Here is a 24,754-nt window from a genome sequence, read left to right on the forward strand (position 1 = left end):
GTAGCAGAAGGAAGGTATTTTTACAATATACATAGCTAGATTTCAGACAATGGCAGCCTGTCTTATTCTTTTGATTTTCCCCTTAACAAACATATACGTTTCTATAACAGGCAAAGCCACTCAAAAATTTTAGGATACTTCTGACCCCTGAAAAACAGCATAAAAGATTTATGAAATAGCCCTACATTATTTACTGAGCTTTTGATGAGCACTTAGGAAAATCTGTGCAGCCCTGAGTAATGACGGGAAATGGAATACTTGATAAGCACTTATTTGTGGGTGTGTTTATTCTCATCTAGTTCCAAAAGCGTTCAGGTGACTCAGTTGATGATTATATTTTATAGGGAAACCATCAAGCCACGTGCAGTGGTGTGCACCTGTAGTCACAGCTGCTCAGCAGGCTGAGGTGGAGGATCATTTGAGCCCAGAAGTTTGAGACTGGGCAACAGAGCGAGACCCTGTCTCTTAAAAACGTTAAGAAGTGTCAGAATAACACTTTGAAAAACATATATTTTACAAGATAAATGCTCTAGTTTACAGAAGCATTGAAGGTGGACAGAATATTTACCTGATTAGTTCCTCAATTAAAACAGCAGTATTAATAGAATTAAAATTTAAAATCCCACAAAGTTTGCTTTAATGTGATAGATCTACAATGGCCCAGATCTTTAAAGTTCTTTCTGTTTGTTTGTTTTGAAACAGAGTCTTGCTCTGTCGCCCAGTCTGGAGTGCAGTGGCGTGATCTCAGTTCACTGCAACCTCCGCCTCCTGGATTCAAGCAATTCTCCTGCCTCAGCCTCGCTAGTAGCTGGGATTACAGGCGCCCACCACCATGCCCAGCATTTTTGTATTTTAGTAGAGACGGGGTTTTCCCATGTTGGCCAGGCTGGTCTTGAACTATGGATCTCAAGTGATCCATCCACTTTGGCCTCTCAAAAGTGCTGGGATGACAGGTGTGAGCCACTGCACCTGCTCTCAGATCTTTAAAGTTCTGTCCATGTTAGAACTCAGAATTATTTTAAACACATTCAGATTGAACACAGTCTCCTTTCCCATCAAAATGGAATGGAAGCCAATGAACAGCTATCACTGGGTTAGGGTGACTTTAACTTTACTCTAGAATTAAGAAGATCCTGACCGCTATGCTCTTTTTTTTAAGTGAGTGAGAGAACTTGCCAAGATTTGATTTGTTAATTTTTCCTACTATTAAAAGGCTGAAAGAAGAAGCCATAAAGTTCACAATATAAACATGCCAACAATTCTTGTAAGTTATCCTGATAAGCACTTTCTTATCCTGACCTTTGGAAACCAGCCTGAGAACAAATAGTACACAAAGCAGCAAGATGGGGAAGAACTGTGGATAACGTCCAAGTCACCCTTCCTCCTGTTACTGAAGGTAACAGAAAACAGCCAGGAAACACACACATGCTTAATTTAATACCTTTATTGTTTAGTTTCCCACGTACCAGGCATGTTCTGAAAATGGCCAAAGCAACCCAAGGTACAGCTGAAAATATCAGTGCCAAAGTTTTATTTAGCCTTGAGGTACAACTGCATAAGCTCAGAAATAGCACAGTAAATATGAAGAACACAAAGAAAGTAAACACAACCTAACACATTTAAGGTGAATCATAAACCGAAAACCAGGCTAAGTCCAGAGGGGGCTGCCAAGAGACTGCTACAATAATTTACTAAGGAAGTGAGAAAAGCTTGAAACAGATTCTTGGCAGCAAGCAACAAGAGTCGGAGACGTTCTAGACAGATCCTCTCTGAATGATGTCCAAGGTCAAAATTAGCCAAATGGTAGGGTATTGTTTGTGACAGAGTTTCTTAAAAGTACCGGCTTGTCCCCAAGCAACTAAATCTACTACTGTTTTCTACAACCTGCAAAATCTGCACATGTAATTGAAGATGAGGAGTTACACAAACCATAGTGTGTGGGCTACTGGAAATCTTACGTGGATCTATTTTGGGCTACCAAATCCAGAGCTTCCCAATTTGTCTTGTTTCTCAACACTATTTTTAGGAAGGTCACATTATGCATGAACTCTACAAAGAAAACAATTCTAGAACTAAAGGCCAGTTGCAGAACAATCCATAGTTAGAAAACAAAATATTTTCATGTGACCTCGTTGTAATAAGTCAACATTTACTAAGTACTTACTACACATCAGGTAAAGTGCAAGTTGCAGAAGCAGTTTGGAAAGATGAATGAGATACGGCTGGTGCCCTCCAAGTGTTCAAGATTTAAAAGATGTACTCTTACGACTGCTGAGAAATGCTAAAACTGGTTGCAATTTCATGGTATAACTATCTATTGGTTTTGCCCATCTACACTATTGGATTTTATGCATTATTCATGCACATTTCAACCAAAATAGCATTAAGGGGAAGGCTTAGCAAGAAAGCCTTTCTGGAGCAACTGCTCTCAACATGTTTCTAAAAAGGAAAATGAACACACAGTAGGAAAAATAATGCGTTCTGAACTTACGGTATTCAAAGAGCCGGAATTTTCCGTGAAACTGCTCTCAGACTGGTATTAAAGAACCACCACCATGAAATTAGTTATTTAACAAGCAATAAGTGTTTAAAAAACAACTCCTTAGAAGATTATTAGAGATTCCTGAAATTGCGTACCTTTAGCTTTCTCTCCTTTAACTACTTTTCATCTGCCGCCTCGCTGGTAGCAAGTATCCCATCTCCAACTTGATTATAAGCCCCTTGGGAACAAACGTCATTTTCTAATATTAATACTGTCTCATCCCTCCTTCCTCCTTTGCTGCCCATCCCTACTTTCCCGTACAGAATCCAAAGTGGTGAATATAGATGCATAAAATCACCATGCATTCCTGATTATCTTAGGCTCATTATTGAATACCAATATATTTTTAGGGAAGACAGAAATATCAATGACATTTCTTCAACAACCTGCATTCGACAAACATTTAGAGAACTGAGTCTGTGCTACGTACTTCAGGGATGTAAACAGATATGGTCCCTATTATCTCTCTCTCTCTTTCTGAGATAGAGTCTCTCTCTGTTGCTCAGGATGGAGTCCAATGGCATGATCTTGGCTCACTGCAACCTCTGCCTCCCAGGTTCAAGCTATTCTCCTGCCTCAGCCTCCCAGGTAGCTGGGATTACAAGCACATGCCACCATGCCTGTATAAAGTCTTTCGTATTTTTAGTAGAAACAGGGTTTCACAATGTTGGCCAAGCTGGTCTCGAGCTCCTGACCTCAAGTGATCCACCCGCCTTGGCCTCCCAAAGTGCTGGAATTACAGGTGTGAGCCTCTGCGGGGTCCTATTATCTTAGAGACAAAATGCAAGGAGGCTATAAAAGAAGCATAAACCGAAGGAAACACAAAGAATAAACTAATTCTGCCTGGAGGAGTCAGGAAAGGCTACCAGGAGAAGAGATATTTGAGAGCCTTGGTAGACAAAGTAGCATAAAGAAAAAGCAACACTGATAAGGTAGAAATATATACAGAAGAACCACTTTCTTCTTCTATAAAGGATTTCTATAACCTCATTTGCAGAATGGTTTATCTACAGTGGTTTCTCATGAAATCTTTTTGTTTCAATGCGCATGAATGTCTAGCCCCTTTCCCAGGAAGTGTTCCCTTACAGCTATATCCGAAATTTCTCTCGACATAACCACTTCATTCCTTAAACATGCCCACTCCCACACCCACACACAATGAGGACAAAATGTGATGCTTCATTAAATTTATCTCCTTTTAAATAAGTTTACACAACAGAATTTAATCACATTGTGGGAAAAAAAATCTGTGTGCTTTTAGGGAGCTTTATGAAATGTTTCATCACTGAGCATACTGGAAAAATAATTTTCTCAAGCGATCCCAGGGGGGATCCCAGGGGGCTGGAAAAATTCTTATCCTACACTGCTGGCTCCGCATCAAGGCTTGCTTCACCCACCGTATGAGTAGATTTCCATTGATCTTGCTTATCTGAAAAAGCTTAAAGGGATATGAGAAAGGGAAACAGGAAACCACATGGACTTTAGATCCAATGAAGTTATCCCTTTATTTTAAAGTAACACGAGTTAACAACTTTTTAAAAGATTATACATTTAGTGAAAATATTTTTTAAATCTTTTAAGAAAAGTAACTTGAAAAATCTTTTTTTTTCATACCTTCTCCATATCAGGATAGGCTTGATTTAATCTATTGTCACGATTTAGGGGTTAAAATTAAGCTTCAAATGAAGTGGAGGTTTGTATACTTTTCCTTGCTCTTATCTAACTGTGCATTCAACTGCCTGGCACCACTACTGCATCTGAGGCCTGGAGGAGGCACCGGTGCAGTAAGTGGAGGGAACAAGGGGACAAGATGAGTGTGAAGACGCAGTAGGGTCTGAATCATGTCGAGAGCCTTGGAGGTCCCTGAAGGCATCTGAGTTTCATTTTCAGTGCAAGGAGAAACCGCTGAAGAATTCTAGGTGAAGGAATGCGATGATATGATTGGCAACAAAGGATCACTATGGATGGTGCGTACAGGATGAACTTCAGCAGGCCAAGGCTGGGAGCACCAAGATGAGTTAAGAGGCCAGACAAAAGGAGGTGCAGTGCGGGTGCCGATAATGAGAGCTAACATCTGCCGGCCCCTTAGGGTGTCTGGCACTGTTTTAAGTACACTACAGATATGCATTAGTTAATTCTTCCCAATGATCCTATGACCCATTTGCAGATGAAGAAATGAGACATAGGAGAGTGAAGTAACTTTCCCAAGGGTAGGGGAATTGGTAGAGCTTCGACTGAGCAAGAGCCTTCAGCTTCAGTACCTATACTTTTAACCGCTACCCTCCATTAGTAAAACATAGATGAATTCAAAATATGATTTGAAGGCAGAATGGCCAGGCCTTGATTCTATGTCTCACAGGAATGTCACGAATCACTCCCAGTTTCTGGCTTTAGGAGATGAAAGAGGTGCCATTTACAAAAATGAGGCCAACTCAAGGAGAAACAGGATCTGGGAGGAAGAGCAAGCATTTGTTTTTTTGTACATAAAGCTGACAGCTGAATACGTTAAGTCTCTAGCAAGAGATCAAGGTTGGAGATATGAATTTGGGGACTGTGGCAGTCAGGATAAGGGCCTCCCCAAGAAGTCCATGTTCTAATCTCTGGAACCTGTGAATATGTTACCTTTCATAATAAAAGGGACTCTGCAGATATGATTAAGTTACATACACTGAGATGGGGAGATTATACTGGATCATCTGAGTAGGCCCAATGTAATGCCATGGGTCTTTAAAAAAGGGAAGGAGCAGGGCCAGAGTCACAGACAGTCAGAGAGAGACTGGAAGATACCCCACTGCCAGCTTTTCAGATGGAGGATGGGGCCTTGACCCAAGGAATGCAGGCAGGTCCCTAGAAGCTAGAAAAGGCAAGGAAACAGTCTCTCCTAGAGCCTTTAGAAGAAACACAGCCCTGCGGACACCTTGATGTTGGAACTTCTGACCTCCAAACTGGAACAGAATATATTTGCACTATCTACTAAGCCACTAAGTTTGTGGTGATCTATTGTAGTAGCAATAGCAGACTACTACAGGAATTTTAAGTTAGTATTTAAAGTTTACAATATTGAAAGTGTAGGTGAAGGAAGCAATAACTAAACAAAAGTCTCCTTGAGAAGTCACAAGGAGACGGGTATCAGAACAAATGAGGAAGAGATGGCCTTAATGAGGGGGAACCATTTGTTCTCTTGTAATAGAGTGAAGGAAGAAATGGGGATGGAGGCTGGTGTGTAGAGACTAGAGCGGGAAGATGAAGTCATTCCCACATGATGGCTTTGATGATTTCAATGAATTGAGTGGCTAGGTCAACAGCAAGTCAGCACTTGATAGGGCATCTGACTCTTCATTTTAATGCGTTTCTACACTGTACCAAATTATTGCAAGATTTTTAGTAGGAAATAGTAGGAGTAGCCACAGAAGGGCTACTATTTTCATGAAAATGTAACAAAACTCAGGTGTGCTACTGAAGGCAAGGAGGAGAAAATGCTTGGCACCTGACCCTCGCTCCATTTCCTATGGCCATGGCAGGATGTGCGGCTGAGCCCAGGCACTTGGACTGAGCCTCAGGATCCTCCTCAACACAGCAATCCACAAAGCAGCAGATACCGCAAAACAATCCGAACTGGCACTTGAGATGAAATGTATTTGCCAATTCTGATCTAGGGACGATGGTTCTTTTTCTCTCTTCCTCCCAGAGAAGATGACTATTAAAATATTACTGAGAAACAGAAAGATAGTGGCTGCCAGACGTCTATCAGGAAGAGAAGGATTAAGGAAACTGTGGCATAATTATATCATGGACTTCTATGCAACCTTGAAAAAGAATGAGCTAGAGCTTATAACACTGACAGGAAAGATTTCTAAGACAAGTTGTCAGGAAAAAGCAAGTCCAGGGCAATTACACCGCTCCTTCCATTCATGACTTAAAAAAAAAAAAAAAACTATATATATACAAACACATATATATGTGATGCTCAAAAAAGGTCTGTAGGAGAGTATGTCCGGCTGTTAATCAGAACCTCTGAGGAAGAGGAGTGCACGATTAATTGGGATAAGGGGTGAAGAGAATTTCACTGGGTTCTCACATACTTCTATACTGAATTATTTAGAACAAACATGGGGTTCTTAAAAAAATTTTTTTAAAGGTTTTTTTGTTTGTTTGAGACAGGGTCTCATTCTGTGGCCCCCAGGCTGGAGTGCAATGGCACGATTACATCTCACTGCAACCTCTACTTCCTGGGCTTAAGCGATCCTCTCACCTCAGCCTACTGAGTAGCTGGGATTACAGGCGTGCACCACCACGCATGGCTAATTTTTGTATTTTTAGTAGAGACAGGGTTTCACCATGTTGCCCAGGCTGGTCTCGAACTTCTGGGCTCAAGAGATCCTCCCACCTCGGCCTCCCAAAGTGCTAGGATTACAGGTGCTCAGCCACCACCCCTGGCCATAAAGTTTTATTTTTAAAAAAGAATATATAAGATGCGCAACTGAAGTATCTGAGGTCTTTTATATTCCAAGCTGTATGCATTTAAACCTAGAATCCCTCTTGCAATTTTCCTTTTTGGATGCTCTCCATAGAGGAAGCACCGCTGGACTGGCCTCAGGGTAGACGTGTAATAAATGTCAGCAGTCTTAAGTATCACTCATTCTCCCTCCGACCTCCCTCAGACAGGCTACAAATACTTCCCTTGCCTTGTCATTCATTCCATCGATCTCAAATCCTACCTTCTCTTCCCAACACGAGTCACTCTGTTCACAAATCCCGTATTTAATTGTATTTAATTGACAGCCCATCATCATTATGATCTTATTTGTCCAATTGTTCCCAAATCTAGCTACGAAAATTACTTCTTCCCTTTACTTCTAGCAAACCTCTATTAATGTTCCTATTTGTCTTAATCAATTAATCACTTCCCCGTCAATCTACATTCTACCAACATCATTTTCCATGTCCTGTATTATACCATTTTCTTTAACTTCCTTAACCTAATCTTCAGTTCTCATCTCTCCTACTTCTCACCATGCTTCCTCTCTTTCATTTCCTATTATGAATTTGATCCTTCACTTCCAAAACACCAAGATTTCTTGTGTCTTTAATCAAGTGTTATGAAACTCAGTAACTGTATATGCTCACCTATTATATATGCATTTCATTTTCTCCCATACAACAATTAATTTTTCTCAGTCCCACTGATCTCCAACCACCCTTTCCATGTTCCTTTCCCTTCTCCCACCCACACCTGCCTCAAAAAATTTGAAAGTAAATTCCAAAAAGGTCAAAACTACTTAACAGTACCTCCTCTCATCCTCAAATCTCCACATGCATTCCCCATTTTTTAGCATTGAGTACCACCAGGCACTGTTCTAACCACTATCTAAACAGAGAAACTCATTTAGTCATCACACACCTGCTGAAATGGACACGACAATTACCCCATTTTAAATATGCGGAAACTATGAACAGAGGGGTCATGGAACAAGCCCCAGGTCACACAGCTGGCTACTGACAGAAGCTCTGGAGTCCATGCTCCTTGCAGAAATGCTATGCCGCACTTTAGCGTGTGTTTCTGAGGCAAAGTTAAACACCTCCTCTTCTCTGCTCCAGACACATGGTGGTCTCACCTCTACCGTGGCACTTAGCGTACTGTGCTATCACCAAGCACTTGCGCTTGGTTACCTGTATTCTTTATATAAAGACCTCTTTGAAGACAGAAACTGTCTGTCTGTCTCTCTTTACAATATGTGCTAATGCCTGATACTAGGAAATGGTCACCCAGTAAAGGACAAATCAAATGTGGGCAGTTTTAACAGCATTCTAACCCTAGCCTAGAATACATCTTCCGTACAGGCAGACTGTGATGAATTTCATTCCAAACTTTCAGACTCCAGCCTTAATAACACGACACACAAAAAATCTGAGGAGCTATATGGATACATAGCTATCTGTTTACTCCAGGAAACTCAAGGTGACATCTGCTCTAAGGTTGTGGACTCAAGGGGACATTGCTCATTTAGGTGGTGGACTCTTAAATCACCAACACTGAAGAGGGAAGGATCCCAGAGTTACCTGACAGCGCATCATAGAACTCGTCCTCGCTAAGGATGCTGGTAGGTGGAGAGCCTTTCACCAGAGACTGCTCTAATTCATGATGTTCAGTGGCCAGCGTCTCCAGCGCTTCTGACAAGATTTTGTTTTTTTCTTGCTCTTGTTCCAATTTAAAATTCTTCACCTAGGAGAAAACAGGTACATAAAAAAGACTTCAGAGTGACAGGAGACACAGACTTACTCAGAGGATGTGAAAATTAATTGCTTTTGATCCAGTTCAATTGCAACATCAGAAATGAAAACAGTCGTGTCGCATGCACACGGATGAATGAGCAAAATTATTAAACTAATTTTATTCTTCCCATGGGGCCTTTTCTCACAACAGCTTAGCTAATGAAAATAGATTAAGAACTAGCAAACAAATTCAGCTCAAATGATCAGGATCCTGGTATAAGAACATCAATCAATTCAGAAATCATATACATTTTTTTTAAACATAAAGAATCTCTCTCTCAACATTAAGTACACAGCTAATAAAAACAGTTTCAGCAAGTCTTTGAACAAAAATTTTTAAAAATTCTAAATATTAAAAAGCAAACTATATCAAAGTATAAAATATAATCCCTCAGTTTACTCCCAAAATAGTTGGTAATAGTTGGTATATCAAATGAAGGCAAACAGGTTGTGTGGTAACGACTATAAACATTCTATTTTTCATTTTTCTCTTTTTCTTTTTTTTTTTTTTTGAGACGGAGCCTCATTTTGTCACCTAAGCTACAGTGCAGTGGTACGATCTCGACTCTGCAACCTCCGCCTCTTGGGTTCAAGCTATTCTCCTGCCTCTGCCTCCTGAGTAGCTGTGATTACAGGTGTGCACCACCACACCTGGCTAATTTTTGTATTTTTAGTAGAGACAGGGTTTCACCATGTTGACCAGGCCAGTCTTGAACTCACGACCTCAAGTGATCTGCCTGCCTCGGCCTCCCAAAGTGCTGGGATTACAGGCGTGAGCCACCATGGCTGGCCTATTTTTCATTTTCCAATTCCATATTTTGGTTTCAACTCCACATTTTACCTTTAACTTAGTATACTAAAAAAATCAAAAGATTATCAAAAAGGCAAAGCCTGGTTTGATTTTTTACTGTTTGAAGTTACAATCTATTCCTCCTATCTAATGCAAGAGCATCTGAACCTTTGTGGTTGACCAAAACCCTCTAGAATTCAAGTCACCTAATCCTTAAAATACAGTATGTACTGGATTTGATAGGGACAGTTTTGCCTATTTTCTTATCAGTAGTCTGGAAATCACTACTATTCCTTAATCTTGCTGAATTTCCAGAGCCAATGTGCACTATAGACAAACAGGAGGCAGAAAAGCAGGGATCCACTGGTAGGTAGCAGCAGCGTCTTCTCAGAAGTCTTTTGTTCCTTAGTTTCCTGTCCTATAAAATAAGAGGTTTCTGCTATCACCTATTAATCTAATCAGAAGTCATCTACTCAGTCGTCTTGAAACTGCTTTTTTTTCTACTTAACAGCAGAACCTATTTCTCAACTGTAATCCCAGCATATAAAATAGATGCTTTCAAAAGCATTTGTGCACTGGGTGACATCGAATGGAGCAGAAGCCCCACTCCTTTGACTTTCCCCTCCCCTCCCAGCGGTCCCCTCTAGGGAACAAACCCAGGTGGTATCCCAACAGTTTGAAAAACACATGGTACTGGTACCAAAACAGATACATACACCAATGGAACACAACAGAGGCCTCAGAAGTAACACCACACATCTACCACCATCTGATATTTGACAAACCTGACAAAAACAAGAAATGGGGAAAGGATTCCCTATTTAATAAATGGTGTTGGGACAACTGGTTAGCCATATGCAGAAAACTGAAACTGGACCCCTTCCTTACACTTTATACAAAAATTAACTCAAGATGGATTAAAGACTTAAACATAAGACCTAAAACCATAAAACTGTAGAAGAAAACCTAGGCAACACCATTCGGGACACAGGCATGGGCAAAGACTTCATGATTAAAACACCAAAAGCAACGGCAACAAAAGTCAAAATTGACAAATGGGATCTAATTAAACTAAAGAGCTTCTGCACAGCAGAAGAAACTATCATCAGAGTGAACAGGCAACCTACAGAACAGGAGAAAATCTTTGCAATCTATCCATCTGACAAAGGGCTAATATCCAGAATCTACAAGGAACTTAAATTTACAAGAATAAAACAACTCCATCAAAAAGTGGGCAAAGGATATGAAGAGACACTTCTCAAAAGACGACATCTATGCGGCCAAAAACATGAAAAAAAGTTCATTATCACTGGTCGTTAGAGAAATGCAAATCAAAACCACAATGAGATATCATCTTACTCCAGTTAGAATGGCGATAATTAAAGAGTCAGAAAACAACAGATGCTGAAGAGGATGTGGAGAAATAGGAATGCTTTTCTCTGTTGGTGGGAGTGTAAATTAGTTCAACCATTGTGGAAGACAATGTGGTGATTCCTCAATGATCTAGAACCAGAAATACCATTTGACCCAGCAATCTCATGCTGACTATATACCCAAAGGAGTATAAATCATTCTCCTATAAAGACACATGCACACATATGTTTACCGCAGCAATATTCACAATAGCGAAGACTTGGAACCAACCCAAATGCCCACCAATAATAGACTGGATTAACAAAATGTGGCACATATACATCATGGAATACTATGCAGCCATAAAAAAGACTGAGTTCATATCCTTTGCAGGGACATGGATGAAGCTGGAAATTATCATTCTCAGCAAATTAACACAGGAACAGAAAACCAAACACTGCATGTTCTCACTCATAAGTGGGAGTTGAACAATGAGAACATATGGACGCAGAGAGGGGAATACCACACACTGGGGCCTGTTGAGGGGTGGGGAGCTAGGGGAGGGAGAGCATTAGGAGAAATACCTAATGCAGATGACGGGTTGACGGGTGCAGGAAACCACCATGGCACGTGTGTACCTATGTAACAAACCTGCATGTTCTGCACATGTATCTCAGAACTTCAAGTATAATTTAAAAAAAGAAAAAAAGATTCAGTTAGGAAAAAAAGAAAAGAAAAGAAAAGAAAAGCACTGGATGGAGGGACATCCAAAACCTCCCCTAGGTCAAACTTTCCATCTCAAGGTTTTGGGAACTGTGGCCTCTCTCACAAATCCTGCATTACTCACTGCGAAATCTAACCCTTTCACCTCTTGACACTCCCTCTCCCATGCTCCTCCCCATGGCCCCCAAGGATGAAGGCTCTTCTGTTCTGGGACCCTGAGTTCCTGCCAGCTGCACATCAGGTACAACACTCTAAGGTCCTAAAATACAGTTTTACTGAAATGTTAAGTTCATGGTGGAAACAGGGTTAAACCGAAGTTCCAGTCCTCGGGCACTTCAGTGTTTATCAATACAGCAGGCAGATTATTATTATTACAGCTGTGATAATGAAATAAAAATCGCAATAAATGGTAAGCAATCAAGATCAGAAGAGACATGAAAAACTGAAAAACAAATTACATATAACTACAATTTTTAGAAAATCTGAAAAATACTTGCAAATATTCCTATAATCTAAATTGTATCTCCAGAAGAGGAAATAAGCATACTAAGGCTACAGTCAACTCAAAAAATAAAAAATAAAAATAAAAAAGCTGTCCTACCTCCATCAGATGGGTTAAACAACTCATTTCTCTATTACATAAACAAGGACTACACGAGGCAAGCAGATCACTTGAAGTCAGGAGTTCGAGACCAGCCTGGCCAACACAGTGAAACCCCGTCTCTACTGAAAATACAAAATTAGCTGGGCACAATGGTAGGAGACTGTAATCTCAACTACGGAAGACTGAGGCAGAAGAATCGCTTGAACCCGGAGGTGGAGGTTGCAGTGAGCCGAGATCACGCCATTGCGCTCCAGCCTGAGCAACAGAGCAAGATTCCATCTCAAAAACATAAAAAATAAAAAATAAGGACTACAAAACTGAGCAATGTCCAAAATGATCCTTTCTTTGAAAAGATCTCTCAGCACTGTTATATTTGTAGATTCTAAAATCAACACTGCAAGAAAATCCAAATTCTTCACCCCTGCCTACCCCATCTTTCACCTTTTTAGCTTTTCCAATATCAAAATGTAAATGTGCTGTTGACACCATATCTTTAAATATAAGAATTAACTAAAGTATCCTATTTAACGAGTACATACATTTTAATATCTAAATTCATCCAGATTTCAGCAAGTAGCAAGATAAATGACAGAGGCCTATAAATATCCAGTCCCCTCAAAAAAAATCTTATTCAAAATACAATCTATCCTTTACCCACCTAAAATAATCATCACTTTGCTGCTGCCACATTCACATCTGTTCTCACTTGTTCTTAAGAGAGAGTAAAAGGGGTTGCAAACAGGAGAGGAAGAGACTGCGGCTCTAACCACATTCTATTTCTTACTTTGTTTTCATCTTTCAATTGATCTGAGTGTACTTTTATTAGTTTCAAGCCTAACAGGATTTTCTGCACTGAAGATACCTTATTATAAAATAGCCACAAAATGGCAATTTCTCCCGTCATGTAAGTGATATAGATGAGAGAGTAACTACACATCACAGAAAATGCACTGGTAATGAGCTTTCTTGTTACTTTAGAGAAACATCTGAAGGCATGCTTAAGTGCCATTAGTACTTTTTGGTCAGAAGGATCACTGAAACGATGTAATTCCAGATCCTCTACAATCTCAACATTTCAGAACACCCAGGGGAAATCCTGCATTTAAAAAATTGGTGTAGAACTGCTAAGAAAGATATGCAAAGTGCAACTTCATAAAATATTCACCTTATTTTTGAACTGTTTCCAAATTCTTAGTTGCAAGCTTAGAAACTATGCTGTAACAGAAATAGTGCCTTTTGCGCAATCTCTTAATGTGTTTGTAATTCCAGGCACAATGCTTCACTTATATTACGTATCAATATGTGAATATTGATTACTAGATTTTTAAAATTCTCAAACTGTAATAATCATCCTAGTTATTACTAAAAGAATAAATAACCTCCTTCACAGAAACTAGTGGGTCACAACAGATGTGTTTATAATTATTAGATTATAATTGTATATGTGTTTATACATTAGAACTTTTCTAGAATAAGGCTGACATTTTACCTTTCAAATTTGCATATGGAATATACACCCTCAGTCCAATGACTTTCCCATGACAAAAATCAACATACATTCAAGTGAACAAAAATGCTGCAATTTTTATTAAGAAAAGCCGAAGGACTGAACCACCATATGCTTAACAGTAAACATACGCATTGATCTGTGTCTGTAGCCCCTTAAAGTACAAATGTAAGCTTTTCCAGTAATCTGTCTCCTCAAACCACTTCAATACGGCAGTCTCTCATTTCACTCCCTTTCAGGCCAGAAGGCAAAATCCATAGTGACTACTTCCAAAGCGAATGGGTGCCAGCAAGAGAATGCAGAGTTCTGAACACAGTCTTGTGCTAACCAGCTACGACACATTCATCTACACTCTCCTTCTAGAAAGTGCCCCGTTACTCACCTGTGTTTCACAGGGGTTACCTAAGGCACAGTAATTCAATCTGGCAAAGACACAGCACTAAGTGGGGAATACATGATTAGTATTCACAGAACACTGCACGTAATCAGCCAGTTATAAGATGGGTACAATTATGGCCTTGACAGCCAGTCTTTCAGTCGGCCACACTCTGGTCAGTTCAACAGGATGAGCTTTACTCTTTCCTCTTTGCTACTGCATGGATGGCTACAATTAACAAAATGTGTTAGTTTAAGACTGAAATATTAGATTTTTTTTTTTTTTTCTGAGACAGGGTCTTGCTCTGTCAACCACGCTGGAGTGCAGGCATGCCATCATGGCTCACTGCAGCCTCAAGCAATCCTCTTGGCTCAAGTGATCCTCCTGCTTTGGCCTCCCGAGTAGCTAGAACTAAAGGCATGCACCACCATGCCTAGCTAATTTTTTTTTCGGTAGAGATGGGTCTCCTTGTGTTGCACAGGCTAGACTCAAACTCCTAGCCTCAAGTGATCCTCCTGCCTCTGCCTCCCAAAGTGCTGAGACTATAGGTGTGGGCCACTGCACCTGGCTGATGCCTATTTCTGTGGCTAGAGGATCAACAATGTTCTCACTTCAAAACTGTTTTCAAGGTATGTGCTTTTAGGTGACCCCCTGCTATTGACACACAGCTGAGAAAAAGTATGGGTCTGATGATTCACAGCTAGTAAGAGCGCTTCTGCACACAAGTCTGACTATTATATTGTTTAGGTGGAGGAGGATGGAGCTCCCATGTGGATGCAAATGGTCAATAATTACTTCTGAAACCATGGCCAGGCTGAATCACTCTCTCACTCCAGGGTCCAGGGAAGTGAAGCTTTGACCTCCTGTCTCAGGCAGGATCAAGCATGGACATGTATCTTCATGATGGTATAGTATACTCTTGCTTTGTTTCATAGATCTACAAAACTATCTGTCTTTGCTCACATTAAATTTCAGGGTTTTCATTGACTCTCCAACGTCCTCCTTCCATCCCATCTCATCACTGCCTCTTCAAATGCAATTGATTTCCCTATGCTCCTGAAACCTTTTTCAGTCCTTGCTAGCACTAAACAATGACACTCATTTAAGAATAAAAATTCAGGGGCCAGGCACAGTGGCTCACGCCTGTAATCTCAGAACTTTGGGAGGCCGAGGCAGGTGGATCAACCGAGGTCAGGAGTTCAAGACCAGCCTGACCAACATGGCAAAACCCCGTCTCTACTAAAAATATACAAAAATTATCCAGGCGTAGTGGCAGGCGCCTGTAATCCCAGCTACTTGGGAGGCTGGGGCAGGAGAATTGCTTGAACCTGGGAGGCAGAGGTTGTGGTGAGCCAAGATCACGCCACTTTACTCCAGCCCACGCGGCAAGAGTGAAACTCCATCTTGGAAAAAAAGAAAAAGAATAAATATTTAAGAATAAAGACTAAATTCAGAACTAAGAATAAAGCCACCTAAGGGACCAAGGCAGCTTGACGTGGTGAGAGGAAACTGAGGTGAATAAGGGAAGTGCACAGAGGGCTGCAAACCACAGCTGAAACTCTGGCTTTGACTCTGAGAGAAAAGGGAAGCCAGTGGAGGAAGGGCAGAAGTAACATTATTTGATTTACTTTTTAATATGATCCCCGTGGTTATAATGCTGAAAAGGGGATGGAGGAGACAAGAGTAGAATAAAAGAAGATCCCAGCTGGGCACAGTGGCTAATACTTGTAATCCCAACACTGTAGGAGGCAGAGGTGGGTGGATCACTGGAGGCCAGGAGTTCGAGACCAGCCTAACCAACATGGTTTCACCTCTACTAAATATACATCTCTACTAAAAATACAAAAATTAGCCAAGCATGGTGGTACATGCCTGCAATCCCAGCTAGTTGGGAGGCTGAGGCAGGAGAATCGCTTGAACCCGGGAGGCGGAGATTGCAGTGAGCCAAGATCGCACCACCGCACTCCTGGGCAACAGAGTGAGACTCTGAAAAACAAGATCCCTTCGGAGGTTACTTCAATAACTAGAATAAGAGATGGGTAAGAGATAGCAAGAGGAGTGATGAGAAGTGGTCAGATTCTGGATATATTTTGAAGGCTCAAATGATTTGCTGACTGACTATGTGATATAAGAAAAAAGGGAAATCAAGGATGACACCATGTTTTGGCTTGGGCAACTACAAGGACTGTGTCTCAAAAAAAAAATAAAGTTTTTAAAATTAGATTTAAAAAATATAAATAAAATTAAAAGACTAGATAGCATCATTAAGGGAGAAAATGAGACAGAAACGTGAAGAAAGCCATGGACTGAATCCTAGTAGAAATGCTGAGAAAGAGTCAGCAAAGGAAACAAAAAAAAGAGAGAGAGAGAGAGAGAGAGGTATACCAGTTGTGTGTGGTGTCCTGGAAGCCTCAAAGAGGTATTTCAAGGAGGAAAAAGTGATTAACTGTCAAACACTGATGAGAGATCAACTGCTTCGAGAACTAAGACAAGACCACTGTACTGGCGACGAGAAGGTCAACAGTGAACTTGACAAGGGCAGTTTCAGTGAAGGGTTGCAAGGATGGTGGAGGCGATGTCCTGCGGGTCAAGTGAGACAAGATAGAGCAAGTACAGCCTGTTCTTAAGAAGGTTTTTCTTAGACAAGAAGTGTTTGTTTGTTTGTTTGAGACAGGATCTTACTCTGCCACCCAGGCTGGAATGTAGTAGTGTGATCTCAGCTCACTGCAACCTCTGCCTCCCAGGCTCAAGTGATCCTCCCACCTCAGCCTCCTGAGGAGCTGGGACTACAGGAGCACATCACCATGCCTGGCTAATTTTTTTTTGTATTTTTTTTTTAAATAGAGACAGAGTTTTGCCATGTTACCCAGGTTGGTCTTGAACTCCCAGACTCAAACAATCCACCTACTTTGCCCTCCCAAAGTGCTGGGATTACAGTCATGAGCCACACCACGCCCAGCCTACAAGAGGATGCTGGTTACAGAGGTTAAAAACTAAAAAAACAATAAAATTCTTTAACAAAAATAATTTTTGCTCAAAAAAGGAGGAGAAAGGTGGAGCAGTTGCTGAAAAGGGTTGTGGGGTCAATGAAGTTTTCATTATGGAAGACAACCCAGATTGCTTTTACATGGATAGGAAAGGTTCAACTGAAATGGGATTATGCTTGCAGAAGTGAGAGGGGAGAATTGCTGGAATAATGTTCTTGACTTTATCAAAAAGGGAGAAGATCTAATCCACCAGTATACAGTTGGTCTCTGCTAAAGGCTCAGACAGTCCATCCATCTCCTTGCAGGAGAAATGTAGTGAGTATGTGCACAGATTCAGACAGGTGGGTACGTGTAACCAAGTTTTCTTCTAATTGCTTCTGCTATCTCAGAGCATATAAGGAATACAGAGAATAAGAAACAGATGAAGATGTCTTCAACCTTACTGATTCCAACAGATGATAAAGTAAGAAGCCTCTAGTCTCTTGACTTTATATGAAAGTTCATCCTGAGATTAGAAATGAAATGAGTCTCAAGGCCCTACAAAGCCTCATGAATACTAACTTGATCAACCCATTTTCCCATTGGTTATAGTCGACTGTGACTGGCCTGTGGCACCACGAAAAATGCCCCTTTCTTACAGGCATTGCCATCTTCTTCAATCTGGTTCAAGCAAAGAAAAGGAAATCCCACTCAGAATGACCTCTGCGTATCTCTACACTCAAGCTCCTCCATGGGAAAGAAGATAAGAACTTACCTAGTTTTTGACGTGCTGACCATGCTAAAAATAAAACGGCCTCAATGAGGCTTGTTCAGTATCACCTTCTGCTAACAATCTGTTAGGTCAATTACTTCCAAACTATATCTTCAGACATTTAAATCAGGGTAGAATTTGGAGATAACCCCAAATCGAGGACAGAGCCCCTAAATACTTGGGGTAACAGAAGAAAGATTTGGTAAATAAATGGGGCATTTTATAGGCAAGGTGATAATGATACTTGGAAGAATCAATATAAGCCCAGAATATTTGACACTTATTTTTCCAGAATGATTTAAAAATAACTTCTCATAAAATCAATGGAAGACTAGTACTGAACACAAACGACAATTTAACAAATAAGTTTTAGTTTTTACGTGTCTTTTATAAAGCAGATAAGATGAACGCATCTTCTGAAACAAAAGTAGTGTTCACTCCCACAGTATGTACCAATAGTGGATTCAATACACATTTACTCCAATGGTTTGTTAATGGCTCTGACATTTAAAATAATTTGATGCAAGTCTCACAACAGTTTGCTCTTCAACTGCAAAGCTGAACCACTTCATGCTGGTTATAACTCTCACATAAGGAACTTCCACAAAAATTTAAAATTTCCATTACCATGTACAGTTTACAATCCAGAAGTAGCACTTACAGGATTATATTCCTAAAAGTACTATGCACGCCCATCTGTAATTTCCAAATTATTCCAGATTATGGTATAATGTATTTAAAAATTCGAAAGGGTTTTATGTATCATCATGTAAATTAAAGAACAATGTGGGCAGAGCAAGATGGCAGAATAGAAGATTACACCCTTTGTACCCCTCATAGGAACACCAAATTCTACCAAGTATCTGCACACAGAAAAGCACCATCACAATGACCAAAAATCAGGTGAGCAATCACAGTACCTGGTTTCATATCTCTGAAAAAGGTATTGAGGAAGGTCCAACAGACAGTACTGAATCACCAACACCAACCCTCCCCTATCCCCTGACAACAGCTGTACAGCATGGAGAGTTTCGGCACTTGCAGAGTACACCAACTGGGGGACATTACATTGAACTCATTGCTCCCCTGTCATACTGGAGAGCAAAGCCAGGCTGGGCTCAGCCAGCACCAGCACACACAGGAGCATTTGGACCAGCCCTAGCCAGAGGATCACCCATCTTAGTGGTCAGAACTTGAGTTTGTTGGCAAGCTTCACCACCCACGGCCAAAGTGCTCTGGGGTCCTAGGTAAACCTGAAAGGCAGTCTAGGACACATGGACTGCAATTCCTAGGCAACTTCTAATGCTGGGCTGGGCTGACAGCCAGAGGACTAGGTGGCACCTGACCTAGGAAGTCACCGGCCGAGGTGGCTAAAGGAGTGATTGCACCATCCTTCCCCGAACCCCATGCAGCACAGCAGGCAGCAAAGAAAGTGTCTCTTTGCTTTTGCTTAAGGAGAGGAGGGCGAAGAGTGGAGAGGACTTTGTCATGCATCTAGGATGCCAGTTCAGCCAGCCATAGCAAGACAGGCCACTGGGCAGAAACGCGCAGGCCTTAGCTCTCAGACTACGTTTCTTTTTTTTCTTTTTTTTTTTTTTTTTTGAGATGGAGTCTCACTCTGTCGCCCAGGCTAGAATGCAGTGGTGTGATCACGGCTCACTGCAACCTCTGCTTCCCGGGTTCAAGCAATTCTCATGCCTTAGCCTCCCAAGTAGCTGGAATTACAGGTGCGCGCTACCACGCCCAGCTAGTTTTATAATTTTAGTAGACACGGGGTTTCGCCATGTTGGCCAGGCTGGTCTCGAACTCCTGACCTCAGGTGATCCACCCGCCTCAGCCTCCCAAAGTCCTGGGATTACAGGCATGAGCCACTGCGCCCAGCGTCCAGATGACATTTCTAGACACATCCTGGGCCAGAAGGGAATCCACTGCCTAGAAGGAAAGGACCCAGTCCTGGCAGCATTTATCACCTGCTAAGTGAAGAGCCTTTGGGCCCTGAATAACCAGCAGCAATACCAGGTACTACACTGAGGGCTTTGGGTGAGTCTGGAGACTTGCTGGCTTCAGGTGATACCCCACATATCACCAGCTGTGGTGGCTATGGCCAAAGACTCCTTCTCTTTGAAAAAAGCAGAGGGAAAAGTAAAGGGACTTTGTCTTGCACCTTAGGTACCAGCTTGGCCACAGTGGGACAGAGCAACAAGCAGGCTCTTGGTGTCACAGAGTCCAGGCCTAGGTTCATGGACAACATTTCTGGACCTGCCCTGGGCCAGAGGGGAGCCCAGTGCCCTGAAGGGTGAGTCCCAGGCCTGGTAGCATTCACCGCAAGCTGATGAAAGAGCCCGTGGGCTTTAAATGAACATCACAAGTGGCCTGGCAGAACTCCCCCATGGCCAGTGGCAGTGGTGCTCACAGGGAGAGGCTCCTCTGCCTGTGGAAAGGGGAGGGAAGAGCGGGAAGGACTTTATAATGGGGTTTGAGTGTCAGCTTAGCCACGGTAGAATAGGACATCAGGCAAATTTCTAAGGTGTTTGATTCCAATCCCTGGCTCCCAGAAAACATCTCTGACCTACTTGGGGCCTGGGGAAACTTGTCACCCTGAAAGGAAGAACAAAAGCTAGCTGGCTTTGTCACCTGGTGACTAGGTAGATCCCTGAGGTCTTGAGTGACCACAGGTGGTAGACAGGTAGTGGTTACAGTGGGCCTTAAGACCCACTGTGGTGCTGGCTTCAGGTCTAACCTAACACAGTCCTAGTGGTGGTGGCCACAGGGGTGTTTGCATCGCCATACCCCCAGTTCCAGGTGGCTCAGCAAAGAGAGAGAGAGAGACTGCGGGTGGAGGATTACCCAGGTACTGAGGCAAGAGACTGAAAGCACAAACTGTTTCAGTATAATAAAGAAAACAGTTAACATAAAAATAGTCATAATACAAATTAGACATAGAGATGATCATGGACAATGATCAATTATTATAAACATTATTAATCATTAGCTTTTAATATTACTCTTTGTTGCATTACTAATACAACCTAGGAATAACTGCGGGGTATGGGGTCAGGTGCTGAAGGGACATTGTGAGAAGTGACCTAGAAGACAAGAGGTGAGCCATCTGTCACGCCCACATAAGGGCCGCTTGAGGGCTCCTTGGTCAAGCGGTAACGCCAGTGTCTGGGAAGGCACCCGTTACTTCGCAGACCACAAAAGGGAGTCTCCTTTCCTTGGAGGAGTCAGGGAACATGCTGCTCCACCAGCTCCTTGCGGAAGGCTGGATATCATCCAGGCCTGCCCGCAGTCATCCGGAGGCCTAAACCCCTCCCTGTGGTGCTGTGCTTCAGTGGTCACACTCCTTGTCCACTTTCATGCTCCTCCCATACTCCTGGTTCCTCTTTAAAATTCGTAGTAGATAGCGGTAGAAGAAATAGTGAAAGTCTTAAAATCTTTGATCTTTCTTATAAGTGCAGAGAAGAAAACGCTGACGTATGCTGCCTTCTCTCTCTGCTTTGGCTACCTAAAAGGGAAGGGCCCACTATCCTGTAATCACGTGACTTGCTTCACCTTGTCAATCACTTAGAAGATTCACCCTCCTTACCCTGCCCCCTTGTCTTGTATGCAATAAATATCAGCGAGCCCAGCTGTTCAGGGCCACTACCAGTCTCTGTGTCTTGATGGTAGTGGTCCCCCCGGCCCAGCTGTTTTCTCTTTATCTCTTTGTCTTGTGTCTTTATTTATTACAAGCTCTCGTCTCCACACACCGGGAGAACACCCGTTAAGCCACATAGGGCTGGACCCTACAAGACTCTGTTTGGGAGAAAATAAGGAAAAAGAATAAGAGTCTCTGCCTGGTAACCCAGAGAATTCTTCCAGATCTTATCCAAGACCACCAAGGCAGTACCTCTACAAGTATGGAGAAACCACATCATTATTGGGCTTGGGGCCCAAGTCCCTTCGAATACCTGGAAAGCCTTCTCAAGAAGGACAGGAACAAACAAGCCCAGACTGTGAAAACTACCATAAATGCCTAACTCTTCAATGCCCAGACACTAAAGAACATCAGCAAGCATCAAGGTCATCCAGGAAAACATGACTTCACCAAATGAACTAAATACGGCAGCAGAGACACATCCCGGAGAAAGAGAGACATGTGACATTTCAGAGAGTGAATTCAAAATTGTCGTTTGGAGGATCAAAAAATTCAAAATAACACAGAGAAGGAATTCAGAAGTCTATCAGATAAATTTAACTAAGAGATTGAAATAATTAAAAAGAACCAAGCAGAAATTCTAGAGTTGAAAAATGCAACTCACATACTGAAAAATGCATCAGAGTCACTTAACAGCAGAACGGAACAAGTAGAAGAAAGAATTAGTGAGCCTGAAGACAGGCTACTTAAAAATATAGTCAGAGGAGACAAAAAAAAAAAAAATGATGAAGCATGCCTACAACATCCAGAAAACAGTCTCAAAAGGGAAAATCTCAGCGTTACTGGCCCTAAAGAGGAGGTAGAGGAAGAGGTGAAGACAGTTTATGCAAATGGATAATATCAGAGAACCTCCCAAACCTTAAGAAAGAGATCAGCATTCAAGTACAAGAAGTTTGTAGGACACCAAGCAGATTTAACCCAAAGAAGACAACCGCATGGCATCTAAGAATCAAACTCCCAAAGGTCAAGGATAAAGAAAGAATCCCAAAAGCAGCAAGAGAAAAGAAACATTCAGTGGAGCTCCAATACATCTGGCAGCAGGCTTTTCAGTGGAAATCTTACAGGCCAGGAGAGAGTGGTATGATAGATTTAAAATGCTGAAGGAAAAAACTCTTACCCTAGAATATTTTGCAAAAAATATCCTTCAAACATGAAGGAGAAATAAAGGCCTTCCCAGAAAAAAAATACTGAGGGATTTCATCAAACACCAGACCTTTCCTACAAGAAATGCTGAGAGGAGGTCTTTAATCTGAAAAAGGACATTAACAAGCAATAAAAAGTCATCTAAAGGTATAAAACTTGCTGGTAATAGTAAGCACACAGAAAAACACGGAACATTATAACATTACAATTGTGGTGTGTAAACTACACCTAGCTAGAAAGGCTAAATGATGAACCAATCAAACACAGTAACAACAACTTTTCAAGACAGATAGTATAAGACATAAAAAAGAACAAAAAAAGGTAAAAAGCCGGGAGAATAAAGTTAAAGTGTAGAGTTTTTATTAGCTTTCTTTTTGCGTGTTTATGCAATTACTGTTAAGTTGTCATCAGTTTAAAACAATGGGTTATAAGACAGTATTTGCAAGCCTCACAGTAGCCTCAAATTGAAAAACATACAATACACAAAAAATAAAAAGCAAGAAATTAAATCATACCACCAGAGAAAAGCACCTTCACTGAAAGGAAGACAGGAAGGAAAGAAAGAAGAGAAGGCTGCAAAACAATTAGAAAACAAATAACAAAACGAGAGGAGTAAGTCCCTATTTATCAATAATAACATTGAATGTAAATGGACTAAACTCTCCAATGAAAAGACATTGAGGGGCTGAATGGATGAAAAAACAAGACCCCATAATCTGTTGCCTACAGGAAATGCATTTCACCTATAAAGATACACATAGACTGAAAACAAAGGAATATAAAAAGTTATTTCCATGTCAATGAAAAACCAAAAGAGCAGAAGTAGCTATATCAGACAAAACAGATTTCAAGACAAAAACTGTAAGAAGAGACAAAGAAGGTCATTATATAATGATAAAGAGGTAAATCCAGCAGCGGGATGTAATAACTATGTAACTGCCCAATGGGTTCACCTTGCCTGCTGCCTAGACAGAACCGATTATCGAAACAGGGGAACTGCAATGGAGAAAGAGTAATTCACACTGTGTGGGAGACCAGAGTTTTATTATTACTCAAATCAGTCTCTCTAGCATTTGGGGATCAGAGATTTTAAGGATAATCTGGCTGGTATGGGGTTGGGAAGTGGGGAGTGCTGATTGGTCAGGTTGAAGATGGAATCATAGTGGGTCCAAGTGAGGTTTTCTTGCTGTCTTTTCCTGGGTGGGATGGCAGAACTGGTGGAGCCAGATGACTGGTCTCCTTGGTGTCAGCTGATCCATCCAGTGTAGGGTCAACAAAATATCTCAAGCACTGACCTTAGGTGTTACAATGCTGATGTTATCCCCAGGAGCAATTTGGGGAGGTTCAGACTCTTGGAGCCAGAGGCTGCATGACCTCTCAACTGTAATTTCTAATTTTGTAGCTAATTTGTTAGTCTCCTGAGGGCAGACTGGTCCCAAGGCAAAAAGGGGGTCTTTTCACGAAAGGGCTGTTATCAATTTTGTTTCGGAATCAAGCCATGAGCTGAATTCCTTCCCAAAGTAAGTCTGACCTATGCCCAGGAATGAACAAGCACAGCTTAAAGGTTAGAAGTAAGATGGAGTTGGTTAGGTCTGATTTCATTGTCATAATTTCCTCAGTTGTAATTCTGCAAAGGCAGTTTCTACTATAAATATATATGCACCCAATGCTGGAGCACGAGATATATAAAGCAAATATTATTAGAACTAAAGATAGAGATAGACCTCAATACAATAATTGCCAGAGGCCTCAACACCCCATTTTCAGCATTCGACAGATCCCCCAGACAGAAAATCAACAAAGAAACATCAGACTTCATCTGCACTATAGAACAAACAGACCTAATAGATATTTACCAAACATTTTATCCAATGGCTACAGAATACACATTCTTTTCCTCAGTACGTGTATCATTCTCAAAGACAGACCATATGTTAGGCCACAAAACAAGTCTTAGAGCATTCAAAAAAGGAGAATAACATCAAGTATCTTCTGTTCACAATGG

At 41.4% G+C, this 24,754-nt stretch overlaps 1 protein-coding gene across 11 annotated transcripts in view; it reads right to left on the minus strand.

The window, feature by feature from the left end:
- OSBPL1A (oxysterol binding protein like 1A) overlaps nucleotides 1-24,754 on the minus strand; it is a 247,289-nt gene that overhangs the window by 69,119 nt on the left and 153,416 nt on the right. For all 11 annotated transcript variants that reach the window (XR_004180037.1, XM_017951628.3, XM_017951626.3 and 8 more), the window contains one exon: nucleotides 8,603-8,765. Coding sequence is in view for 8 of the 11 variants with exons in the window: in XM_017951628.3 (XP_017807117.1) it covers nucleotides 8,603-8,765 (163 nt within the window). In the remaining 3 variants the exon portion in view is untranslated. The remainder of the gene's footprint in view (nucleotides 1-8,602; nucleotides 8,766-24,754) is intronic.

Source organism: Papio anubis, chromosome 19 (assembly GCF_008728515.1).
Source record: "Papio anubis isolate 15944 chromosome 19, Panubis1.0, whole genome shotgun sequence".
Lineage (NCBI taxonomy): Eukaryota > Metazoa > Chordata > Mammalia > Primates > Cercopithecidae > Papio > Papio anubis.